The sequence below is a fragment of the Pseudorasbora parva genome, chromosome 2 (assembly GCF_024679245.1).
Source record: "Pseudorasbora parva isolate DD20220531a chromosome 2, ASM2467924v1, whole genome shotgun sequence".
Lineage (NCBI taxonomy): Eukaryota > Metazoa > Chordata > Actinopteri > Cypriniformes > Gobionidae > Pseudorasbora > Pseudorasbora parva.
In genome coordinates this window covers 46,102,907-46,127,915 of record NC_090173.1, presented here as the reverse complement: position 1 = coordinate 46,127,915, position 25,009 = coordinate 46,102,907, and the positions used below count along the sequence as shown (strand labels likewise).

The following is a 25,009-nucleotide window of genomic DNA, read 5'->3' as shown; positions in this document are numbered from 1 at the left end:
GCATGAAGATAGGGCATGTCACACTTACGTAACAAGGGTGTTGCATAGCGGCGCATAGCATCTACCTCTATGGGAGCTGGTGATAGCGCTGCATGGACCGCATCTCACTGGCACATTGCTCAAAGGTGGTGCAAGGCTTAGAGGGTTGATATGTGTGGTGGATTAAGAGGTAAGTGTCTAGCCTAGGTTCAAGCCAAATAAGACCTTGATTATCTGGGTTGGAGCTGAAATCTGCAGGACAGTGGCCCTCCAAGAGCAGGACTGGACACCCCTGGTTAAATCAATTTAATATGCAGTCGTTTTATCTTTTTTTTTTTTTTTTAAGTGTCCCATTTCTTTTTCCTAAAACAGGGCTCTATTTAAAGACAACGATCCTTTTTATTAGAAGTTATAATAGAATCAAAATGTCTCTATTTTATATTAACATGAATATCTTAATCAGCTAAACATTGCAAAGGATTCCACAGAAAATAGATGAATCAAAGACAATGCTAATATAGCAGGTGCCAAAAATGCAATAATTATTATTATTCAATAAATATTAAATTCAATGTACAGGATCAAAGATGTTATGTTCACTACACTATTTTTAGTATTTTTGGGTCAGAATTAAACTTGAACAGAGGTTTGAATCAGAACACTCTTTATTTTAAATCTACAAATTATTTTTATATTGATATGTAATTCTACATTATGGCTTTGTATGTGTGTAAAGAGGACGAATGAACATTTAGAAAGTAGAGCCTAAACAGCACAAAATTTATAATAACACACTGACATATTATACAAAAATGTACATATTCATATTAACACAAGAGTGTTTGTGTACAGTTCAGTTCATGGTATACAAGTTTGCACATGCACACATAGCTGGTCAACTAAACTCTGAATAGCCAGAGTTAAAGTCTCTTTCAAGTTTCTCTCTTGATCAATTCAGTTTCTAGTTTTTATTTCTCTCTTAAACAGAGAGGAAATACAAACTCGGCTTGCTTCTTTTGTGTTGGCCTATCACTGCCCAGCACCAGAATCACCAGTAAGACCTCAGCGATCCATTCCACTGTCCTCCAGGGGTTGCCCTTGGAAACAAACCGCTCGTAAACGTTCACAAAATTCCAGCTCCTCCTACAGGAAAAGACAAATTTTCAGACATTTAAGTCACTATGAAGCATTGTTTGCAACCTATTTTACTTAGAAATTTCTTTAAAAACCCAGAATATTAAAGGAGCGAAAGGGGGAAAATGCTTGGTAACTAATTTTCTCAAATGTTACTTTAGTATTATTAATATTCTGAATTTGCTTTAAAATTTTCATATTTTGCAGTATAAATAATGTAATCATTTGGTGCTTTTTGTCTTTTTTTATTATTCTGTTCAGCTTTCGTTTATTTTTAGTGTTTTAATTTTGTAATTTTAATACTTTAACCTGTTTAATTCAAATAGTTACCAAGTCATCGAAGTTTAATACCAAACACTGACTGGCTCATAATATTTGGCAAATGTAATGTTATGTTATTATAATAAAACAATACTGTTTTCCTACATGCTCCAACAAATCTTACAAAATGAGATATGCTAAGAAGGTAAAAGAAAGTACTGGACAGATAAACAGATCACACAAAATTTAAGAGATGGGAATGAATTTACCAGGCTCTCCTCTCGCCCCCTCAGGTCCTGCACTCGCTGGTTTAGCAGTTCCTCCAAGCCCAGCGATGGATCTCTGCAATCACTCACACCGCGGGGAGAGTCTTCAACCAGACTACGCACATATATGTTGCAAAAATCAGTCAGAAACCAAGCCTCAAACTTCAACAACTGACGTACTTCATGATGTACATCAGCATACTGAAATTTCGTTTTCATCATTCAATAAAGTTACCAACCAGCAGAGGGCCCCAAGTACATGTTCATGTACAGAGGAATGAGGGGACCGAAGAACTGACACCAGCTGCTGAACCATCCCCATAGACAACACTGTATCTGAGAAAGAACGGACACATAAAACACTCGTAAAAACTGGTGTCTAGATGTTCTAACAGTCTGCATTCAGATTCAGCGCTACCTTTGTTTTCTGGGTGACTGGTCAAAAGGTTGAGAAGAAGGAATGCTGATTTAGTTCTCAGTTTCTCACTCTCTGACTGCATCCCCCTCATCAGCACTGAAAACCCATCATGTGACAGGAAATCCCGCAGACCTACATCCTGTTCCCGCACTAAACCTGGGAAAGACAAGAATTGAAGATGCTTGATTTCAGAAACAGTAAAGAGTAGACTTGCCACTGACTAAATGGAAGCCTTTCAGTTATAAAGATATTGGGTCACCAAAAAAAACATTACCAAAATTAAATTGAGTAAATGAATAAAATAAACAGGCTTATTAGGGCTGCACAATTTGAGGATTAAATGAAAATTTGCGATTTCAAAAAGGTCCAGGTTTGCTGTGCTTGTTTGCTAAATAACTAAATTAAATAAAACTAAATATAATATTACTGTAAACAAAATAATTAATACTATTGTAATACTTCACTGTATATGGAAAAAAGCAGTACTTAAGAAAAATAATTTTGCGATGTAAAGTTGCAATACACTAATGTCTTTCATTTCTACATTTTCCAAGCATTTATTTTTAAAGGTTTTTGTTGACAACAGCCGGTTCAAAAACCCTTCTCATCAAAAAATTGAGAAGATGATTAGCACGTGTTTTTCCTCCAAATGAATGTTAACAACTCTGCAGATGAAGAGATAAAGTTTGTGCAGCTCTACTCATATACTAACAATTGCTTGCAACTATTTTATATTTGTATGCACAGGAGAACTTCCAGAGAAGTGATTTTTGCGTATGTGTGGTTTCAGTTGTTCTAACATTTTTCGGTAAATTCAGAATAAATTATAGTTGAAAGTTTTTGGTGAAGCATTTGACACACAAACATGTGCGTATGCATGCTTCGTGGATGAGACCCAATAGCGAATATACAATCTTGGACAATATCAATAAAGAGTAGGACATTTACTTTATGCACATTTATACTCACAGGACACCGCGTACAGTGCTTTAACTCTAACTGTGCTGTTTGCGTCATGATCTGTGAGTTTCAGAAGTGTCAGTAGCGCCCCCTGGTTGAGCAGGTAGAACTGCACCTCAGGCATATTCTGGGCACAGGTGGCAATAAGCTGAGCCGCTCGCCAGCGAATGCCCGCCTCGGAGTGACAGAGACACCGTGACATACACAAATCCAGACCGCCCAGCTTCATCAGATCTGAAAAACACACAGAGAAGTGATGCACATGGTAGGTGTTACAAGAAGACAACAAGGAAGTTCAAAGGGATAGGTCGCCCAAAACTGAATACTCTGTCATAATTTACTCACCCTCAAGTTGTTCCAAACCTGAATTAATTTCTTTGTTCTGCTGAACACAAAAGAAGATATTTTGAAGAATATGGTTGACTAAACAGTTAGTGGATGCCAATGACTTGCATAGTAGGGGAGAAAATAGTAGCATTACTCAAAATATCTTATTTTGTGTTTAACAGAACAAAGAAATTCATTCAGGTTTGGGACAAGTTGAGAGTGAGTAAACGATGACAGTATTTGGGTGATAAAAAGCACACACACCTCTCGCATTGTCCAGGTTCTCACAGAGCTCAGAAAGCATCTCCATTGCTTCCTCTCGCTCATCCTCCTCTTCCTCCTCCTCCTCTCCCTCCCTGCATTCATCTCTATTCAGCACTTCCAAACATCGTTTCATCTGCTCGACCTCATCCATTTGTCCTTTACACACTTCCGCTAAAGCTCCTCTCAGAAACTCCAACCTCTGGAAAAAGAGAAAGAAAGTGACTTACTTACAGTTGACTCTCTATATTGTTTTTTTTTAGAGAAGTATTTTAACATACATCAAAGAATAAACATCAAACCAACAGACCACACATACATATTAACTGGATTGATTTCAGAGATTGCATGCTTACCTCTTGTGTCATGGGTTCTGGTGGAGCGGGACCATCCGAAGCAGAACCGGCCTCCACGGCCAACTGAAGCACGCCTCGCAAATTACGGGGGTGTTGCCTGTTACCCCTGCCTTCTGCCATCTAAAGATAGAGACACATCATATGATATTCTGTATTAAAAGTTTGCGCCAATCATAAAAGCTTTTTAAAACAAATACAATATTCAGGCAACACTACTTAAACTAAACTATGTCAAAAACTATCAATGCAAGAAGTGCTGAATCAAGAAGTCCAAGTGCCTTGGACTACTTTTGCTCATGTCAAAAACTATGTAGAAATAAATGAGAAACAAAACAAAACATTTCTGCTATTTATAGTATAACTATTTCACTTACAGATAGATCACAGATGATAGATATGTTCAGATAGTCAATTTTTTGTGACATTTATTTAGTTCACTTACAGATATATCATATAATATACTTAATTGTGACGTTTTTATAGTTCACTTAGATATATTATCACAGATAATACATTTTTGTACATTTATTTTACTTATGTATTATTATGTAATATATTGTGTGACATTTGACATTTTTTATATTTCACTTACAAATATATTATCACAGATAGTACATTTCTATGACATTTATTTCCCTTAGATATATATTATCATATAACTTGATATTACCCCAGAGAGTATACATGTAATGTATTGTACAGATACAATATATGTATCTGTAAGCTAAATATGTCATATATATATATATATATATATATATATATATATATATATATATATATATATATATATATATTTTTTTTTTTTTTTTTTTTTTTTGTGATAACATATCTGTAACTGAGAGAAATAAAAAATGTCATGCATACATATATTGTCTGCCTCAAAAGATACAGAACAGACCAATTCAACGAAATCCAATAATCTACTTCAGGTTACAATATGTAAACACGGTTAAACCAAACGGTAATAATTTACCTTTAGAAATGCTGTGTTCCAAAGTTTAGCGGTTGAAGTTGAAGATATATGGATGTGTGTCAATCGGTTTCGCAGTAGTATTAATAATAATGTGCAGGAGCTCTGCGCCGTTACTATAAAGACACCATCGCGGATCCAGAAGCTTCCAGATGCTGCTGTACCGCGGCGTGCTGAAACCGTCGACGCGCGATTACGTCATAAACTTTACCGTAATGTCTTCCTTGTAAATCAAAGGGAATAACAACTGATAACAAAGTTACATGATCATTTGCGTAATAAAAACCTTGTAAAACCTAAAATTACATTAGCATCATATTAGCAATTAAAAGTGTATTATAATATTACCGTGAATAAATTACATAGCTGTATAATCATAATAAATAGCTAAAATTAATTTGCTATGTATATTTTCAATCAAAATACCATGGTTACCACAGGTGTTGGGTGTTACAGCGAATACAACATGTGAACAGTGTAGTTGTCAGACTACAGTAGCAAAATATTTCTGTTGTTAACGTTTATATATAACATAGCCTATTATTCTTTTTGGCAGAATTTATCATTATAAACAACTTACTTATTTCCTGGATTTTGTATCACCATCGTCCCTAACTGTATGGAAATGGAGGAAATGGGATTCAAATCGAAAAAAAATTCCCCATTTTGTGTCCCTAGGTATTCCCTGATGCCATTTGTTTAGAATGGTTACGGTAGAGTAAAACCGCGTCCAGTGTTGATGGCGTATGTGTATTTCTCCGCGCACGCGTATTTGTCAGTGTCCGCAAAATGGCTGCGCTCGTGAGCGTCCGCGCGTGCCTCTCCGGTAAGTCACAAAATCAGTTTATTTATCTTTTCGCGTGTCTTTGACATTGTGTTTATGCTACGAGTGTTTTGCGTACGGGAACTACCATATATATGTGTATATGTGAGTGTGGAAATGACAGTGATTGTGAACCGAGGAAGGATGCTCGTCCGTTCCCTAAGCAAGGTCAAGTTCCTCAGTCTGTGCCTTGTATACCATCGAGAGAGAGCAACATTAATGACATTAATGCATAAGATTGTTGATGCTTACGTAATTGAAGCGCTGCCCTGTGTAAAGATTAGATCACTGAGAATCGGATTAGGGTGGTTTCAGTCTCGTGTTATTTTTGACAGCTATGTAACTTAAAGAAACTGAGATTTTGACGCATTGAACTTTTAAATAGTTGTTCTGTGGTGTGTTGATTATGAGCCATGCTTTTAATTGGCATAATTGTTGAAGTAATGCTTAGATGATTATCTAAACCATGAGCCACTATATATCATGTAGATTAATGAATGGCATTTAAGCAGATTTCCTCTCCTGTTTTCCAGCTCTTCAGTTGACCTCCCCGAGTTTACTGCACAGCTCCTATAAACTGGTAAGTTTTTGTGTTCAAATATCTGCAACTTTATACAATATAGGCCTGGTTTTACAGACAGGGCTTAAATAAAGCCAGGATTGTTCCTTAGTTTAAGTGCATTTAAATAGCTTTTATAAACGTGCCTTTGAAAAAAATAATAATAATACTGATGTGCGTCTTAAGACAAAACAATGGCAGACATATTTCAAGATATCAGTGCAAGTTACTTTTGGTTAAAACAGCTCAAACATACATTTTAGTCTGAGACTTGTCTGTGAAACTAGTATGGGATAATATTTTTATTGAAGTGCATTAGAAAGTAAAATAATAATACATCTATTATGTTCTCTTAGCTTGCAGTTCCTCTAAGTCGGAGGAATTTCGCAGCAGAGGCAAAGAAGGTTTTCTCTCGTGATAAACCCCATTTAAACATCGGGACTATCGGCCATGTAGACCACGGCAAAACCACCCTTACCGCAGCCATTACCAAAGGTATATTGACAACTTGGTTTTATTTCTTACTCAAAAAGCAGTACACTGATTGTGTTTTGTTCATGTGTTTGTTTCAGTTCTTGCCGAGGCCGGTGGTGCACGTTACAAGACGTACGAGGATATTGATAATGCTCCGGAGGAGAAGGCTAGAGGAATCACCATAAACGCCTCACATGTGGAATACACCACTGCCAACAGACACTACGCTCACACAGACTGTCCCGGTCATGCCGACTACGTCAAGGTATTGCACACAGATAGCACAGCCTCTGTCTACTACACAACCACTCTCAAGTCAATCAGTATGTTCAACAACAGTATGCGATATAGAGTTGTTTTATCCAGGGCTTAACTTGCTGTAGTAGGCTTATTTATAAGGTACAATTCACCCAATCACAAATTAGCAAATGTAGGCTACCACAAATGTAAACTGTCATCATGTACTTACTCACCATCGTGTCGTTTTTTATTTAACTTCCAAACACAAATGAAGATATTCTTTATGAAACCTGAGGGATTTATGTCTCTCCATTTTTAAAGTCCATTCCTCTCAAACTTAAAAGATGCAAAGAATGTCATAAAGGCATGTAAAAGTAATCACGATATAATTTTAAATATCACGATAAATGTAAAATCTTTATTTCTTTAAAGTTTAAAGGCATATTTTTGCTCCTGAGTGAAAGATGTAGAAAACAGACAGTTAACTGTGATTTTAAACAATCCTTTATTGTCAAAACATGACAAACACTTCCCAAACAGGTGAACAATTTATTAAAACTAAGGTAGATTTATTTATTAAAATCTTAATTGTGGTCAGCTTTTTCTTTTTTTTTACTCTACACTGTATATCAATAAGATCATTACTTATTGTGTATGTAAAACACTAAAAATGCAAACGGGCAAAAAAAAAAAAAGGTCCACTGTGCCCCCCCTCCCCCCCCCCCCCCCTCTCTTTCTGCTGCATTGAAAAGTGTTTGTTTCAGTGACTACATTAATAATCTTATTACATAAAATCATACAACAACTGTACTTAATGTTGAATATAATGTATAATAATGCAATGGGTGAATATTTGTGTTTCCTGATAATAAAACACAAATAATAATAATAAAAAGTTTTTTTTACGTTTATTTTTGCTTAAAATATCGGGATATATATCGTATCGTGAGTTCAGTATCGAGATACATATCGAATCATGACACGAGTGTATCGTTACACCCCTAGTTTGTATTATAAATGCATATCTCTCTGTCTGAAGAACATGATCACAGGCACATCTCAGATGGACGGCTGCATCTTAGTGGTGGCAGCGACTGACGGTCAGATGCCACAGACGCGTGAGCACCTCCTGCTGGCGCGGCAGATCGGCGTGGAGCACGTGGTGGTGTTCGTGAACAAGGCCGATGCGGTGGAGGACAAAGAAATGCTCGACCTGGTGGAGCTGGAAATCAGAGAGCTGCTCACTGAGTTCGGCTATGATGGCGAAAATACACCAGTAGTTATTGGATCAGCACTCTGTGCTCTGGAGGTAAGGATGGAGGCATTGAGATGAACAGATTTAAAGTCTGCATGAAATGGAAGTTGCAATATAGCTTTTTCTTCCCCATTGTGTGTGTGTGTGTGTGTGTACAGTCACCAAAAATTATTCAGATACCATATTTGGTATCTTTGGGTGCAGGACACTATAGTTACTTTGACTGATATATATTCAAATCATAATTTGCTGAAGACTGTTAAATGTCTGACTATTAATTTTCTATGTATTTTCTAACTGTTAGACCTGCCTGAAAATCATAAAGCACTGTTTACAAGTCTTAGCATTGAGCCCTAATATATTAAAGACAATATGTGAATTTTTTAAAAATAGGTTTATGTAAAGATTTTTTTTTTAAGTTCACTTAAATTGAAAAATTTTTTTTAATTGAAATTGTTAAATTAAATTAAATTGTTACATTGTTAACAAAAATTGTCACGTTGAAATAGATAGATTTGCATTATAATGGAATGCCGTTTGGCTGTATTAAATGTTTAAAATATATGCTACTGTCTTTATATTAATTTGGAGATTCCAAACAGTGGTTTGGAATTATTAAAGAAATCCTGGATAAGGAAGAACTTGAAAAAAAGTTCTTCCATATTCCATAACATGGAAAAAAAACTGGGAAAAGTGGTTGATGTATAAAGAACAAAAACATACTCAGCTGAATGTAAAATCATTGCAATAATCTTAGGTCCAATTAATTACAGAAAAATGCTTTTTTTGGATTGACAGCAATTATATATATATTTGTGTGTGTGTGTGTGTGTGTGTGTGTGTGTGCGCGTGTGTGTGTGTGTGTGTGTGTGTGTGTGTGTGTGTGTGTGTGTGTGTGTGTGTATGTATATGTAATATAATATGCACACAGGCAGGTAGGCAGATGTATAGAAACTTAAATGATGTCACAAGTGTCTCCTAAATTTCACCTATTTTTCATGATTGTTTGTTTAGAACAGACAGCCGGAGCTGGGTGTCGACTCCATTATGAAGCTTTTGGAGGTGGTAGACACTTTTATTCCTTTACCAAAGAGAGATCTGGATAAACCATTCCTGCTGCCTATAGAGGCAGTGTATTCTATCCCAGGTGTGTGTTATGAACGTCATCTTATTGTAGTTTTGCTGATATAGTATCTGTGTGATTTGTTGTTGTTTTCTGCTTTGGGTAAAGCCTCTCCAAAATGAATAGTTATTGTTTTTTTTATATGCAACATCATTTGTCAGAGCATTTCTGTTTGTGATTCTCAGAAGTATGGATCTATGCGTTTACTGTATGAATCCTGTGTGCAGGTCGTGGTACTGTGGTCACTGGCACGCTAGAGCGAGGAGTGATCAAGAAAGGAGATGAATGTGAATTTCTTGGACATAATCGTTCATTCAAATCTGTCATCACTGGTGAGAAATTACTTTTTTCCCTGCTCATTGCCCAAGCATCACGTTATCTTTATAGGCAGTACTTCATTGTGCAAAATATGGTTAATACATTTAGTATGGATAATGCATCGAACATAATTAATGTCTCTGGGTGCTTAAATAGGATTATTGGAAAAATATAATTATGATAGTATCATATGATAGCACACTAAGAGGAAACGCAAAGAAAGAGATTTATGTCATTGTGAAAAAGCAACATCAACACAAATTATTAGAATATGATTAAAAATGTGGTAAATATTTTGTAAAGCTTATTGCTTGGTTTTTGCTTGGAGACAATTTTTTTTGTCATAATAACGCAATGAAACATGCCAAGTTGTGCTGACATAATTTTTGGCCAGGCTGTCATCATATAAAGAAATTAATGAACATGCAAAAACGATAGAGAAACAAAATATTAATAATTTATTATGTTGTGGGCGATGTATGCTTTTTCTATGCAATTTTTATGCAAGAAAATTCAGATAAATACTTAGTGTAGTTAAACTTAAACTTAAAATTATAAAGAGAACTGAAAATATAAAAATTAAAAGCGAACTCAAAATATTAACAAATGCTAAAATAGTATATAAATATAAAACAAAAAAAGTATTTTAATATTTTTTATTTGTTGCTTCAGTTGAGGTGTGTTTTCAAATATAATTGTGGAATATACATTTTAGATGAAAAACTTGTTGCCTTGGCAAGTAGCGTAAAGAAATTATGTTATGAAATTAAAACTGAAATAAAAATTATTTGAAGGTGAATCTTTTCTGAATGCTACAAGCTAATTCAAAATATTCATAAATTATATAATAGTACATTTTTTAGTGTCAGAGAGTGAATACCATTTAGCATTACACAATTTAGCTGTAGCTCTGCTTCTCTCGTCTCTCAGGTATCGAGATGTTCCATCAGTCCCTGGACCGAGCAGAGGCGGGCGATAACATGGGCGCTCTGGTTCGTGGTCTGAAGAGGGAGGATGTCAGGAGAGGCATGGTGATGAGCAAACCTGGATCCATCCAGCCACACCAGAAAGTCAAAGCTCAGGTGTGTGGATTTGAAAACCTTAAAACATGAGTTCAGCACCTTCTGTCCTGCTTCACCAGCCAAGTAAACTGTGCGTGTTCAGGTCTATGTTCTGAGCAAAGAGGAGGGCGGCAGGCACAAACCGTTCTGCACAAACTTCATGCCTATCATGTTCTCTCTCACCTGGGACATGGCCTGTCTAGTAGAGCTGCTTTCTGGGAAGGTGCGTTTCACCTGAGCAAAAATTGAATATCAGAACTAGATCTTGTGGAAGCGTTTGCTCTAAATTTGTTGTTTTCTCCGTCTCTCGTTTGGTAGGAGATGGTGATGCCGGGAGAGGATGCGTCTCTAATCCTGGCCCTCAGACAGCCCATGGCTCTTGACAAAGGCCAAAGGTTCACGCTCCGAGACGGCAACCAAACCATCGGCACGGGTCTGGTCACAGAAATCCTCCCCATGACAGAGGAAGACAAATACAACTGGGGCTGAGAGATGATATGAAAGTAGAAACTCTTAAAGAATTTGGTGTCTGAAGCCTATTTGGACTGAAGTTCTAGAAATTGCTCTAGAATTGAATTACGGCCCTGTTTATTGCAAAATGCTAAGGAGAATGACTATGTCCTTAAAAATTGCACCTACTAATTTTCTACATGAAGAAAGAAAGTAAGGTATCTCTCAGATAAGAAATCAAACATTGTCATGGAATAATTTGTCTGTTTCATGCTTCGCTTTCGTTGTCCTCTGTCCCATCCGAGCAGTTCATCACAAGGAGAAAAACAGTACGTTTGTGAAGGTTTCCTAATTTAAATTACGTGGCTTGTCATTGCATGCCGTTCCCCTACTGATGCACATTTGGGTCTTTTCCTGTCTGGTTTCCAGTCATCTGTCTGAAAAATGTGGCTAATGTAATAAAATATGTTCAATAGACCTGTGGACTCTTGTCTATAGACCTGTAGCTTTGTGTCTGTTTTGCATCTAACCACTTTTCAACCATATAAAAAGTGTAATAGGACAAAATGTACAGTGAAGCTGCAGTGTACTTTTATATACATACCTTTTACTTAGTGTCTATTTACGCCAAGTGCAAATATTTGCACTAGCTCTGCCTAACAATTAGCTTAGAAATCTAGACGCACCCTAGCGGCAGCAAATCTAATTTTGATGTGGGTGTGGCTTGTCAGGCTACCTAACAATGCCTAGTTGGACCAAAAACGATGCAGGTTTTGACGTCTTCAGTGGCATAGACAGTAAAGTGCAAGGGTCTGGGACTAGGTTTTGATGCGATTGGGCTTCGAATCCACCTTTTGCCTAGCTTGCTCTTTTCCCATCGCAAATCACATCAGGCAATTACTTTCAATACATTTTCAAGAAAAGGTAGTTAAAAGTGGAAATTAAGTGCCTAATGAAATGTTTTATAATAATAAAAGTATTCATTGAGTAGGGGTAGGTAATAAATATAATAATTTAAACTTATTGCTTCCTGATAATGTCCAACAATACTAATACTAATGGGTGCAAATAGTATGTATCTTAAATAGCATCTAATTACTATTTACACATTGCAACAACAACAAAAAACTGCTACTTTTACATGGTGTAAATTGAATATTTTCCCATTTTCACTTGGTATGCTCTTCAGGAAGCTCTTGACAATTAAAACATAGAAGGTGCATTTCACAAAGAAATTTCATATTAAAATCAAGAGCTAATTTAAAAAAAAAAAATTGCATTGTTAATTTTTCATGACAAATTGCTGTAACCCAGTTATACAGTTTTTTGCATAAATGTTGATGTAATTTACTATTTCAATAATTGTAACCATTTAGTAATTATTTAAAAAAATAATAAATTAACTTTTTAAATTACAAATTACTTTTTTTCAAATTACAATATTGAGAATTTAGGAAGGAGGGTTTGATTGTGCCTAATTGGCACCACTTTAATATCTTATATACATACATACATATTTATACTACATTTCTTCAAGCTATAAACATCTCTGAAAGCAAACTTTATTTTTCTTCAAGGTCTTTAGGTGACATAGAATATCATTCAAAACCGTCTAAAATTTTGTAATGTGACATTTTGAATGAAATATTCAGAGAGAAACTGTGACTTCAGGATTTGTTTGGATAATAGAGAAATGTAGGCTATGATATGCTTTCTGGTTTGTGTGTCTTTGGTTGCCAGCAGAAAAGTAATAAAACAAACATTGTTTTCTAGCACTTTACAAAAGATTACATTAGTTAATATGAACTAACAATGAAAAAGTATTGTTCTTAGTTCATGCTATTTTCTGGATTTAAACATTGGAAATATTTGGGATAATGTAAGTATACAAGTCAACAAAATATTGTGATTATTGGCATCCAAAATAAAAGTTTGTGTTTACGTAATATGTGTATGTCTACCGTGTACAATTATTACGTATGTATGACATTCAACGTTTATTTTAGATGTAAATAATCACAATTAATCGATTGCCCAGCACCACAAAATATTTACCATTGTTCTTGCAGTTTTTGGATATTTTAATCTAAAAATCTTACATATTGTGCCTTTAATATGATATAACAACCCATTCTCACTAACAGTGAACTAACTTTAACAAAGAAGAATAAATACTGTAATTAATGTTGTTGTAGTAATAAACAAATTGCTCATAATGCATTAACCAATGTTAACTAATTGTAAAGTCTTGCCATTGTCTCTTTGTATTGATGAACTGTGCATTGACCAGGTAAATGTATATAAAAAAAGTAAACAATCAGATTTTATTTCAATTTGACTTTACAGTTGTTTTTGATAAGTACTTATAATCATAAACTTGTAAGCATCCTGTAGCTGCTCTCAATCTCGATCTCTCTCTTCAGTTTCTCGTATTATCAGACATTGCAGATGTCCATTTCTCTGCATCTTTCTCATTTCCACTGCCTTCCTCCATCCATCTCTTTCTAGATCTGGACTGGGATTCCGTTCATCTGTTCATATGAATCTGAAACAAGCGTTTACACACAAACTCAATCGCATGTTAAGAGACACGCATGTCTTTAACACACATACTCACCATCCTCTGTGGTCTCATGGGATGCTGTGAAGTCTGTATTGTTGTATATACTGTCTGATCCGGCCATGATTTCATATGACTCTGAAAGGAGAGAACGAGAAGGTTTTTTTTAATTATTTTTTATAAATGCCATAGGCTACCCCGTGGCTATACAAATTGCAGAGAAAAACTGACCAGTGTCTGTGTGGTCCAGAGCAAGATCTTGTTTTCCATTTTCATCAGGAATAATGTAGTCTATGCAGAGAAACATGATTAAGAGAGTTTATTGCACATTAGACATTAATCCGCAAATTGGGTTGGTTTCGGCGCAGCCAGCGGACGTGCCCCCAGCGTTTGAGAGCAGAGGATACTGCTCATTTTTTCAAGATTTTGATCTCTTATTTTATTTACTTGGCAACTTTTTTTATCATTCAAATTTAGCTGGGAGGTTAATAACATATTTTTCTGTAGTGTGACAAACTCAGAACACATACTTAATTTTGACTTTAAAGGGACGTTAAAGCTACACTGTGTAACTTTTTTAGTTTATTCTTAGCTAAAAACACTTAGTTCTTTCAAAAATATATGTGCTCATTAATGTACATTTACTTCTTTCAAGTAATAAAGTATTCTCGTAAGTTTATAATATGCCATTTAAAATACATAGAGGTGAGGGGTTTGAATGCCGGTCGCCATGTTGCTCCTCCATCTTGAGAGTACATTAGCCAAAGAGGGACATACCATTAATTCAAGCTTTGAATTTCACGTTTTAACACTCGATGGCACCGCGTCACATGTGAAGAGGGGGATTGCCATGTTAATCTTGGACTAAATTGGCCACCGTAGGAGTTCAAATTCAATCAAAATTGAGAGGAACAGAAATATTATTATTCACTGGATGATCATATACCTTTTCACCACTAGATGGGGGAAAATATCACACAGTGTAGCTTTAAGGGTGTAGGTAGTATCAGATCCATGGCACACATCTTTGTGTTTATTTAATCACTTACCATCATCTTCAGTTCCATGCTGAAGTTTCTGTTTCCATTTTCGGGGTTGAGCATACAAACATCCCTCCATGTTCTCATATGACTCTCCATCTGTAGAGAAGAAGACAGACAGACTCTGAATCCAACCTGTGTCACTTCCTTCCTCCCCAGAACTCCAGTCATTAAGAACTTCATCTATTGTGAAGCTTTAAAAAGCAGGCAAAACTTTGGAATATACACAATATTGGCTCATAGTCTCCGCTTCAGTTCATCCCAAAGGTGTTCTATCGGGTTGAGCTCAAGACTCTTTGCAGGCCAGTCAAGATCATCCACACCACCCATGCTCATCCATGTCCTTATGGACCTTGCTTTGTGCACTGGTGCACAGTCTTGATGGAACAGGTAGGGGCCATCCCCAAACTGTTCCCACAAAGTTGGGAGCATGAAATTATCCAAAATGTCATGGTATGCCAAAGTATTAAGTATAAACCCAACCCCTGAAAAACGACCCCCCCCCCCCCCCCCATGTCATAATCCCTCCTCCACCAAACTTTACACTTGGCACAATGCAGCCAGGCAAGTACCGTTCTCCTGGAAACCGCCAAACCCAGACTTGTCCATCAGATTGCCAGAAAGAGAAGTGTGGTTGGTTACTCCAGAGAACACGTCTCCACTGCTCTAGAGTCCAGTGGCGGTGGGCTTTACACCACTGCATCCAACGCTTTGCATTGCACTTGGTGATGTAAGGCTTGGCTGCAGCTGCTCGCCTATGGAAACCCATTCCATGAGGCTTTCTATGCACTGTTGCCTGAGCTAATCTGAAGACCACATGAAGTTTGGAGGTCTATAGCTATTGACTCTGCAGAAAGTTGGTGACTTCTGCGCACTGTGCGCCTCAGCATGCGATGACCCCGCTCTGTGCTTACGTGGCCTCTCACTTTGTGGAAGTTGCTGCAACTTTTGATTTGCTGCTGTTCCCAACTGCTTCCACTTTGTTATAATACCACTAACAGTTGACCGTGGAATATTTAGTATTGAGGAAATTTCACGAATGGACTTATTGCACAGGTGGCAACCAATCACAGTACTACACTGGAATTCACTGAGCTCCTGAGAGCGACCCATTCTTTCATAAATGTTTGCAGAAGCGTCTGCATGCCTAAATCCTTGATATTATACACCTTGAATATTATATTCAAACTAAAATTAAAATAAATTGAAAGTGCACTGTGTTAGCGGCATCTAGTGGTGAGTTTGTGACCGCCCACTGCTCGTCCCTCCCTTTTGAAGCACATCAGAGAAGCTACTGTGGCTAACACAGGACAAAGATGTCATGGCCGGAGTGAGAGCACAGAGGGACTAGCGCTCTTTAGACCAGTTTGTCTGTTTAAGGCTACTGTAAAAACATGGCGGCTCAAAATGGAGACTTCACTGTTAGGGGACCAGCCGTATATCTATGGGACCAGCGGTGTATGTAGATAGAAATGGTAACCACATACCAAAATTGCAAATTCCACCAATGAATTTATTTTATTTGTATGCAAAACAGACATTGAGCATCTGGTGAGCGTCTGTTTCAGAGCTGTTAATATGATGTATTTTAGCGGGATTGGAACTTAATATTCATTAATATTAATTATTTGACCTGGATGATGACATCACTGACTGTTTTCCCCAGAGCTGCTTTATAGTTAAATTGAACTGATTTCATAATTTATATTTTTACACAGAAATTAATCAACATTGAACTGATTAAAACTACATAACTTATAATGTCTACTGTTGTCTTTTTAGAGCTGCTTTACAGCTTTTTTCTTTCTGTTATCACTGTAAAGCTGATTTGAAACCATCTGTACTGTAGATTAATTAGATATTATATTGTAAGTAGTATGTGTGTGTAAAATCAAACATCATATCCTCACCTGTTTCTGTCAAATTGCTAGGTATGTGTTCCTCTGGCCTTGCCCCTTCTTCTTCCCCAATTGGATCCGGGTTAAGATAATCTAAAAGCAACAACCAGTAAATGGCACAATAAACCCCCCTCACAATTCCTGATGCTCAGGATATACCTTCATCTGCAGACACATAATATGTGACTTTGTCTTGATTGCTGTAAATAGTTGCATCTACATTCTCATAGGATTGCGTATCATCTGTCGAAATAAAAAATGAAATATTGACTGTATATTTTGGGGGATTTTAATCTTTTCTAAGCATTAAAAAAATTGAAATTATTTGAATATTTTACCCTTTTTGTTGATTTCTGCACTCTCTGTGCACCTCTGAGTGCCACTCACAGAGTGCCTGTGACAACACACACATGAAACAGACTTCTTAGCACATTTACTTTTTTACTGTGACATGTTTCCAGGGCAAAAATTAAGGACATGATGATTTTATTAGAAAGTCATTGAATGAATCATGAAAAGTCTCTGTACGACAGGTGAATAGAGAGGAGGAGGTGAAGCATAAAATTACTTTGTGATGTCAGTTGTACAAGTTGTTTCAGATGCAGAGAAAGTTTTTGATAATAATATTTAAATAATATTTTTGATAGTGTTCTTCTGATATTTTTGCTTGAAACATGTTGTTTTTTTTGTTGTTGATTTTTTTTTAAATGACCGCATTGGAAATAAATGGGAGATGAATTTCATCTAGTAGAAAAGGCTTGTACTTTGCACAAACAAAATCTTACTGAAAGCTCATTGTTTGAGATATCAACCTCAAATTTGGAAAACAACTTGTCTGACTTTGATTTTCTAATAGCTTTAGAGTTAAACATGTTTTGGAATATATCAAGAGATAGAGAGTAAAAAGGAAAGGGAAAGAATATTGGACAAGGCAAATGCATCACCCAAAATTAGTATAAGTGGCAACGTGTCCATTTGTGTGCGTCCTCTGCTCTTTAGGTCCTGCATTGGGGAAAAATAATGTTTGTTTAATCATTAAGGACCATCATAAATCAATAAGCTATAATGCAATATACACTCACCTAAAGGATTATTAGGAACACCTGTTAAATTTCTCATTAATGCAATTATCAAATCAATCAATCACATGGCAGTTGCTTTGATGCATTTAGGGGTGTGGTCCTGGTCAAGACGATCTCCTGAACTCCAAACTGAACGTCAGAATGGGAAATAAAGGTGATTTAAAGGTACCCTAGAATGAGTTGAAACAATATGCTATCTGATATCTACAGAGGGTATTTGGCTTATATAACGGCAAAAATTGTCCAGATACAGTTTTACAGGCCCATTTACAACCCTATAAATTGTCCCTAGGATGTAATGCTCTGTTTTTGCCTTATTTGGAAAAATCATGAATATTAATGTTTAACTCTGCTCTGATTGGCTTATTTCAGCCGCTCACAGCTCACAGCACAGCAGTTCAGTTGTTCAGCGAAGCAGCTGAGCTCACGAGTCCTGACAGAACACAGACCGACTGAATGCCACTTTTAAGGTCCCGTTCTTCGCGATTCCATCTTTCAAAATTTAGTTAGTGTGAAATGTTGCTGTTAGAGCATAAATAATACCTGTAAAATGATAAAGCTCAAAGTTCAATGCCAAGCGAGATATTTTATTTAACAGAAGTTCCCTTTCAAAGCCTACAGCGAACGGCCGGTTTGGACTACACCCCTGCACTTCCTGGCATGAATGACGTCACTAGAACCGTTTGTTGACTAACCCTCCACCCACAAGAGCACGCAAAATAGGGGCCGTGGTCTTGTTGCTCTCCCACGTGGAGAAGAGCGCGCATTCAGCGCTTGCATCTCCCTGTTATGGTAAGAGGCGGGACCTTTCCGGGCAAAGTGCGCTAAGCTGCTGTCCAATCACAACACGGGAAGCGCTGGCCCAATCAGAACTCGTTACGTGTTTCTGAAGGAGGGACTTCATAAAACAGGGAAATCATCAGGCCGTTTTTAGGACAGAGGAAACAGCGCTGTACAGATAAGTAAATTGTGCGAAAAATACTGTGTTTTTTTACACGCGAAACATGAACTCATGTTATATTGCATACTGTAAACATAATCAAAGCTTCGAAAACACACGAAGAACAGACCTTTAAGCAGAACATCTCAAATGGAGATTGGTAAAAGGTAGCCTACTTGTTCATTGATGTTTTCAGATCATCCGCGCGCGAGAGCTTGCGTGCTTGCGGTTGCCTAACACCTAAACATGTCTAATCTGGCAACCATATGCACACGAGCTCTCTCTCGCGCGAGGATGATCTGAAAACACCAATGAACAAGAAAGCTGCATTTCAGCAATCTCCATTTGAGATGTTCTGCTTAAAGTGTCATTCAGTCTACATTTTTGTCTTTTTTTGTCAACGATATTGCATGTTTATATAACATTAGTCACAATGTAGGCTATGCAGTGACTCTGTGATGTACTTTGAAATACAAGCATGCAAAAACATCATAGGCCTACTTCAGTTCTCAAAAATCAAACATCATATATTTTTACAAAATGAATAGCCTTGTCAAATGACTGTCGTTTTAACTTATATGGTGGAAAAGGTGACGTTTGCTAGAAGGATCGAGTGAACGATCTGTAAGCAACGTATCTACGTTTGTATTTTGTAATACAAAATAATATTACCCTTTGTCATTAGACACACTGTTTAGTTGTATATGGTACTTGGAGTTTCCTGTTGTTACTGTACTAGCATCTTGCATCATCTAGACAATGCTGTTTCTCTAAGAAACTTTTAATTTAATCACAAGTTGTTTAAACAGCTAGTCAATAAGTGGATAAATCACTACTTACTGCTTGCAGGAAAACAGTTGCCCTTTTTTTCAGTTTAAGATGCTGAGCGAAGCTTGCTTGAAATGGGCCGAAAAACGAACGATTTTGGAATAAATTGTTGTGGTATCCGATTATAATAAACCGCAACCATGACTGTTGACATATGAAAAGTCCTCACGTCCCCTGCACAGTCTGAACATGACGTGTGTCATGAGAGCCGTTTTTGCTATCCTCGAGTGTCGCTTGTTTACCTGCAGTCCTGATGATTTGGCTCTGTCAGTTCCACCTGACAATGAACATGTTTGGACAGATGCACATGTTGGGGCGTGCATATAAATGATCCCCAAAGCTTGCGTCACGGTTGGCCTTATGTTGAGAAGCACTTATTTTTCTATATTTTTCTATATATAAGCACTATATTTACATAAGAAGTAGGATACAATGGTGTTTGAGACTCACAACATGTGATGTCCATGTACTGAACTCATGGCAAGGTAAATTACATTTTTCACTCTAGGGCATCTTTAAGGAATTTTAAGCGTGGCATGGTTGTTGGTGCCAGATGGCCCGGTCTGAGTATTTCACAATCTGCTCAGTTGCTGGGATTTTCACGCACAACCATTTCTAGGGTTTTCAAAGAATGGTGTGAAAAGGGAAAAACATCTAGCATGCGGCAGTCCTGTGGGCGAAACTGCCTTGTTGATGCTAGAGATCAGAGGAGAATGGGCCGACTGATTCATGCTGATAGAAGAGCAACTTTGACTGAAATAACCATTCGTTACAAGCGAGGTATGCAGCAAAGCATTTGTGAAGCCACAACACGCACAACCTTGAGGCGGATGGGGAACAACAGCAGAGGAGCCCACCGGGTACCACTCATCTCCACTACAAATAGGAAAAAGAGGCTACAATTTGCACGAGCTCACAAAAATTGGACAGTTGAAGACTGGAAAAATGTTGCCTGGTCTGATGAGTCTCGATTTCTGTTGAGACATTCAGATAGTCAGAATTTGCCGTGAACAGAATGAGAACATGGATCCATCATGCCTTGTTAACACTGTGCAGGCTGGTGGTGGTGGTGTAATGGTGTGGGGGATGTTTTCTTGGCTCATTTTAGCCTCCATTTTAAATCTCCATCAACTGCAAGATGCTATCCTATCAATATGCACTCTTAGAAGAAAAGGTTCTACCTGTGCTACATATTTGAAACCCATAAAAGGTTCTATATAGAACCCTTTTTAAGTGCCAAAAAGGTTCTTTCTTGTCATTATATAACCTTTTTAGCATAAAAGGTTATTTGGAGTTGAGCACTTAAATCATTTCTTATTTAGTATTTTTGTCTTGTTTCTAGTCTAAATATCTAAATATTCTTATATTAAGAAACAATTACTAGACAAGTAAACCTTATTTTCTTGTTTTGGAAAAAAATAACTCAAAATTAAGAGAGTTTTTGCTTAAAATAATTTGCCAATGGGGTAAAATAATGTTGTTTTAAGATTATTTTAATTACGCCACTGGTAGATTATTTTGAGTTATTTTTTCCCAAAACAAGACAATTACTTTTGCTTGTCTAGTAAATACAATAATTTTTAGATGTTTTGACTAGAAACAAGACAAAAATACTAAGTATAAAAAGCATTTTTTGCAGTGAACCTTTTAGGGGTTCCAAATACGTAGCACCGATGGATCTTGTTAAGATTCTATATAGAACCTTTTCTTCTAAGAGTTTGGGGCAACATTTCTAAATAATGCTTTCAGCACCTTGTTGAATCAATGCCACGTAGAATTAAGGCGGTTCTGAAGGCGAAAGGGGGTCAAACACAGTATTAGTATGGTGTTCCTAATCATCCTTTAGGTGAGTGTATAATATGTCAATATAAAGCTTGTTGAGTATGTTTTCTGTCAGTGTATGTATATGTTTAGCTCAGTATTATTTTAGTATTATCCATGGTTTTCAGTAATATTAGCATTTTTATTAATTTGAATTTTAGTTAATTTTATAAGTATATTTTCAGTTTTCATTTTATTAAAATTTTTAGTATCAGTTCAGTTCAGTTCAGTTTCGGTTAAGCTCAGTTCAGTTCAGTTCAATTTCGGTTAAGCTCAGTTCAGTTCAGTTCAATTTCGGTTAAGCTCAGTTCAGTTCAGTTCAGTTCAATTTCTGTTAAGCTCAGTTCAGTTCAGTTCAGTTCAGTTCAATTTCTGTTAAGCTCAGTTCAGTTCAGTTCAGTTCAGTTCAATTTCTGTTAAGCTCAGTTCAGTTCAGTTCAGTTCAGTTTCGGTTAAGCTCAGTTCAGTTCAGTTCAGTTCAGTTCAGTTCAGTTTCGGTTAAGCTCAGTTCAGTTCAGTTCAGTTCAGTTCAGTTAGGTTTCGGTTAAGCTCAGTTCAGTTCAGTTCAATTTCGGTTAAGCTCAGTTCAGTTCAGTTCAGTTTCGGTTAAGCTCAGTTCAGTTAAATTCAGTTTCGGTTAAGCTCAGTTCAGTTCAGTTCAGTTTCGGTTAAGTTCAGTTCAGTTCAGTTCAGTTTCGGTTAAGCTCAGTTCAGTTCAGTTCAGTTCAGTTCAGTTCAGTTCAGTTCAGTTTCGGTTAAGCTCAGTTCAGTTCAGTTCAATTTCGGTTAAGCTCAGTTCAGTTCAGTTCAATTTCGGTTAAGCTCAGTTCAGTTCAGTTCAATTTCTGTTAAGCTCAGTTCAGTTCAGTTCAGTTCAGTTCAATTTCTGTTAAGCTCAGTTCAGTTCAGTTCAGTTCAGTTCAATTTCTGTTAAGCTCAGTTCAGTTCAGTTCAGTTCAGTTTCGGTTAAGCTCAGTTCAGTTCAGTTCAGTTCAGTTCAGTTCAGTTCAGTTTCGGTTAAGCTCAGTTCAGTTCAGTTCAGTTCAGTTCAGTTAGGTTTCGGTTAAGCTCAGTTCAGTTCAGTTCAATTTCGGTTAAGCTCAGTTCAGTTCAGTTCAGTTTCGGTTAAGCTCAGTTCAGTTAAATTCAGTTTCGGTTAAGCTCAGTTCAGTTCAGTTCAGTTTCGGTTAAGCTCAGTTCAGTTCAGTTCAGTTTCGGTTAAGCTCAGTTCAGTTCAGTTCAGTTCAGTTCAGTTCAGTTCAGTTTCGGTTAAGCTCAGTTCAGTTCAGTTCAATTTCGGTTAAGCTCAGTTCAGTTCAGTTCAGTTTCGGTTAAGCTCAGTTCAGTTAAATTCAGTTTCGGTTAAGCTCAGTTCAGTTCAGTTTCGGTTAAGCTCAGTTCAGTTCAGTTTCGGTTAAGCTCAGTTCAGTTCAGTTCAGTTTCGGTTAAGCTCAGTTCAGTTCAGTTCAATTTCGGTTAAGCTCAGTTCAGTTCAGTTCAGTTCCATGGTACAATTATGGTAAAATACTGTAAAACAGGAGAGCTGTAAATTAACAGTACAACCACAACTGCCAGTATCTTACTGTTATTCCACAGCACAATCTTATTACAGTATGGCTTGGTCTATTATAACTTAAACATGGTTTTCTGTGTCATTGTGAACCACATGGTTTCAAAAACTTTCTGAATGGTTTTGTTGAAAATGTAAAAATGCAGAAAGTTTTCTTGAATGGTTGGGTTTAGAGATATGGTATAGGGGATAGATTATACAGTTTCTACAGTATATTAATCTCACTGTAAATTTCTGACTACAGTAATTTATTGTGAAATAATACTCTTTAATCCTGTAAATTCCTGCCATTGTGTGTGTGTGTGTGTGTGTGTGTGTGTGTGTGTGTGTGTGTGTGTGTGTGTGTGTGTGTGTGTGTGTGTGTGTGTGTGTGTGTGTGTGTGTGTGTGTGTGTGTGTGTGTGTGTGTGTGTTCACACTTGCCATTCCTGTGTCGTTGTGTTTTGCAGATGAAGGCGAACAGAAAAATCCCAATCACAAAGGCTGATGCTGGAACTGTGTAGAGCAGCCAATCCGGTCGAGATGCTAAACACAAGTTACAACACACACACACATATAAATGAATGACGTATTTAGCATCTGATTTATTAGGACATTATGCTGCACACACTTACCTGTGTTATGTGAGGGGGTTTTGACTGGCCTGAGATTAGGTGTGCTGTTAGACGCACCGTCAAACACAGTTGTGTTAACTTCTGTGTAGCCTGTGGACATGATGAAATTGTCTTTCTTTCGCCTGAAAGTTCTCTTCATCTGGTTTATCATTCAAACTTTTCTTTAGATGTGTTTACAATCTAAAATTGTTCTGTACAATTAATGGAATCATCAGGATGAAGCACTGAGAAGAATATATGACTTTTTTTTTAATTTTGGATTTATTTTACATGGTTTGCCAATTTTTTTGAAAAGCAAGAAGAAGCAGCAGCAACTTTGGATTTGCTTAATTTATGTGACAGCTTTAGATGTTCAGTCTTACTCTATTTCCTTTAATAAACTCTCACAGACAGATCCCAAGAGAGTGCCCGCTTGTATTTCTCACAGCTTCACATGTTTCTTTAACACACTACCCAGAAACAAATATTTGCAATAGTATTTTCTTAGAAGAGATGCTTACTCTGCTAAATTATAAAAACCAAAATCCACCCAAACACAGCACTGTCAAAGAAGATGTTTTAGTGTTTCCGTGTGGTTTGGGTGAAAAACTGTATTACAGTTATCAGAGACCAAAAACAGCAATAGATGTCCAAAGGTTTTCCAGTTTAAAATAAATTTGAGACATTTTTCTTCTAAATGAGTGTTTTAAGTATTTAATTTTACTCTTATCATTATTTTTTGAAAATAAGGCAATGCAATAACTGACTAATAACCTTTTAATTGCAATGAAGTGAAATGTTAGACTGACTTATAGTCTTCATTTAAACATCTATACATTTCTTTGACTCACATATATGTTTTCATATGCATCTATATGAACCACTGTAAAACATACCACCTTTTCTCTTTACAAACAATATATTAAATGTTTACCAGCAAAAATCTCAGCACTCATACTTTTACTAACCTTCAGTCGTGTTCTTGTTTCCTGCATTCATCCTGAAACATCAGAAAGCAAACCTTGATGCGAACACAAAGATGGGTTCAAAGTGGTAACTGACAGTAAAAGAGAGGGGGTGAACTGAAAACAGATGTGGCGGAAGAGAAGGAGGGAGGAAGAAACAAATGTGAAAAAAGGAGAAGTGAGAAACTACAAATTTTGTAAACACAAAAATCTATAACACAACTGTTTTCACAAATAAACTTTCACTTATCTTGTATGCTCAGCATTTATATATATACACACACACACACACACACACACACACACACATATATGTGTGTGTGTGTGTGTGTGTGTGTGTGTGTATGTGTGGCCTGGTAATCCCTACGTTATGGGGACAAAATGTCCCCACAAAGATGAAAATATCCGAAATCCTTGTCCTTGTGGGGACATTTTTAGGTCCCCATGAGGAAAACATCGTATAAATCACACACAA

At 36.7% G+C, this 25,009-nt stretch overlaps 3 protein-coding genes across 4 annotated transcripts; 1 reads left to right on the top strand and 2 right to left on the bottom strand.

Moving 5' to 3' along the window:
* Positions 1-738: 738 nt before the first annotated feature.
* hspbp1 (HSPA (heat shock 70kDa) binding protein, cytoplasmic cochaperone 1) lies at positions 739-5,622 on the bottom strand. Of its 2 annotated transcripts, none has more exons than XM_067422262.1 (9): positions 5,516-5,622; positions 4,939-5,158; positions 3,963-4,082; positions 3,610-3,808; positions 3,028-3,252; positions 2,059-2,214; positions 1,880-1,976; positions 1,644-1,755; positions 739-1,122 (listed from the first exon to the last, which is right to left on the bottom strand). In XM_067422262.1, exons 3-9 carry the CDS (start codon positions 4,080-4,082, stop codon positions 1,042-1,044), a joined length of 990 nt encoding a protein of 329 aa, XP_067278363.1. In that variant the 5' UTR covers positions 4,939-5,158; positions 5,516-5,622; the 3' UTR covers positions 739-1,041. The 2 variants fall into 2 exon arrangements, with proteins under 2 accessions (XP_067278363.1, XP_067278369.1); XM_067422268.1 differs by having other exon boundaries at positions 4,939-5,108; positions 5,516-5,533.
* A 37-nt stretch (positions 5,623-5,659) lies between these two features.
* On the top strand, positions 5,660-11,715 carry tufm (Tu translation elongation factor, mitochondrial). Its single transcript, XM_067422249.1, has 10 exons — positions 5,660-5,761; positions 6,292-6,338; positions 6,674-6,812; positions 6,890-7,056; positions 8,071-8,340; positions 9,301-9,433; positions 9,637-9,741; positions 10,658-10,809; positions 10,892-11,011; positions 11,107-11,715. The coding sequence occupies exons 1-10, from the start codon at positions 5,725-5,727 to the stop codon at positions 11,275-11,277; spliced, it is 1,341 nt and encodes a 446-aa protein (XP_067278350.1). The 5' UTR covers positions 5,660-5,724; the 3' UTR covers positions 11,278-11,715.
* A 138-nt stretch (positions 11,716-11,853) lies between these two features.
* Positions 11,854-24,668, bottom strand: LOC137045568 (uncharacterized). The gene is made up of 11 exons (XM_067422278.1): positions 24,538-24,668; positions 23,591-23,680; positions 23,400-23,501; positions 17,681-17,738; positions 17,075-17,130; positions 16,896-16,979; positions 16,749-16,829; positions 14,848-14,937; positions 14,030-14,089; positions 13,856-13,936; positions 11,854-13,783 (listed from the first exon to the last, which is right to left on the bottom strand). The coding sequence occupies exons 1-11, from the start codon at positions 24,566-24,568 to the stop codon at positions 13,743-13,745; spliced, it is 774 nt and encodes a 257-aa protein (XP_067278379.1). The 5' UTR covers positions 24,569-24,668; the 3' UTR covers positions 11,854-13,742.
* Between the last annotated feature and the right edge of the window lie 341 nt (positions 24,669-25,009).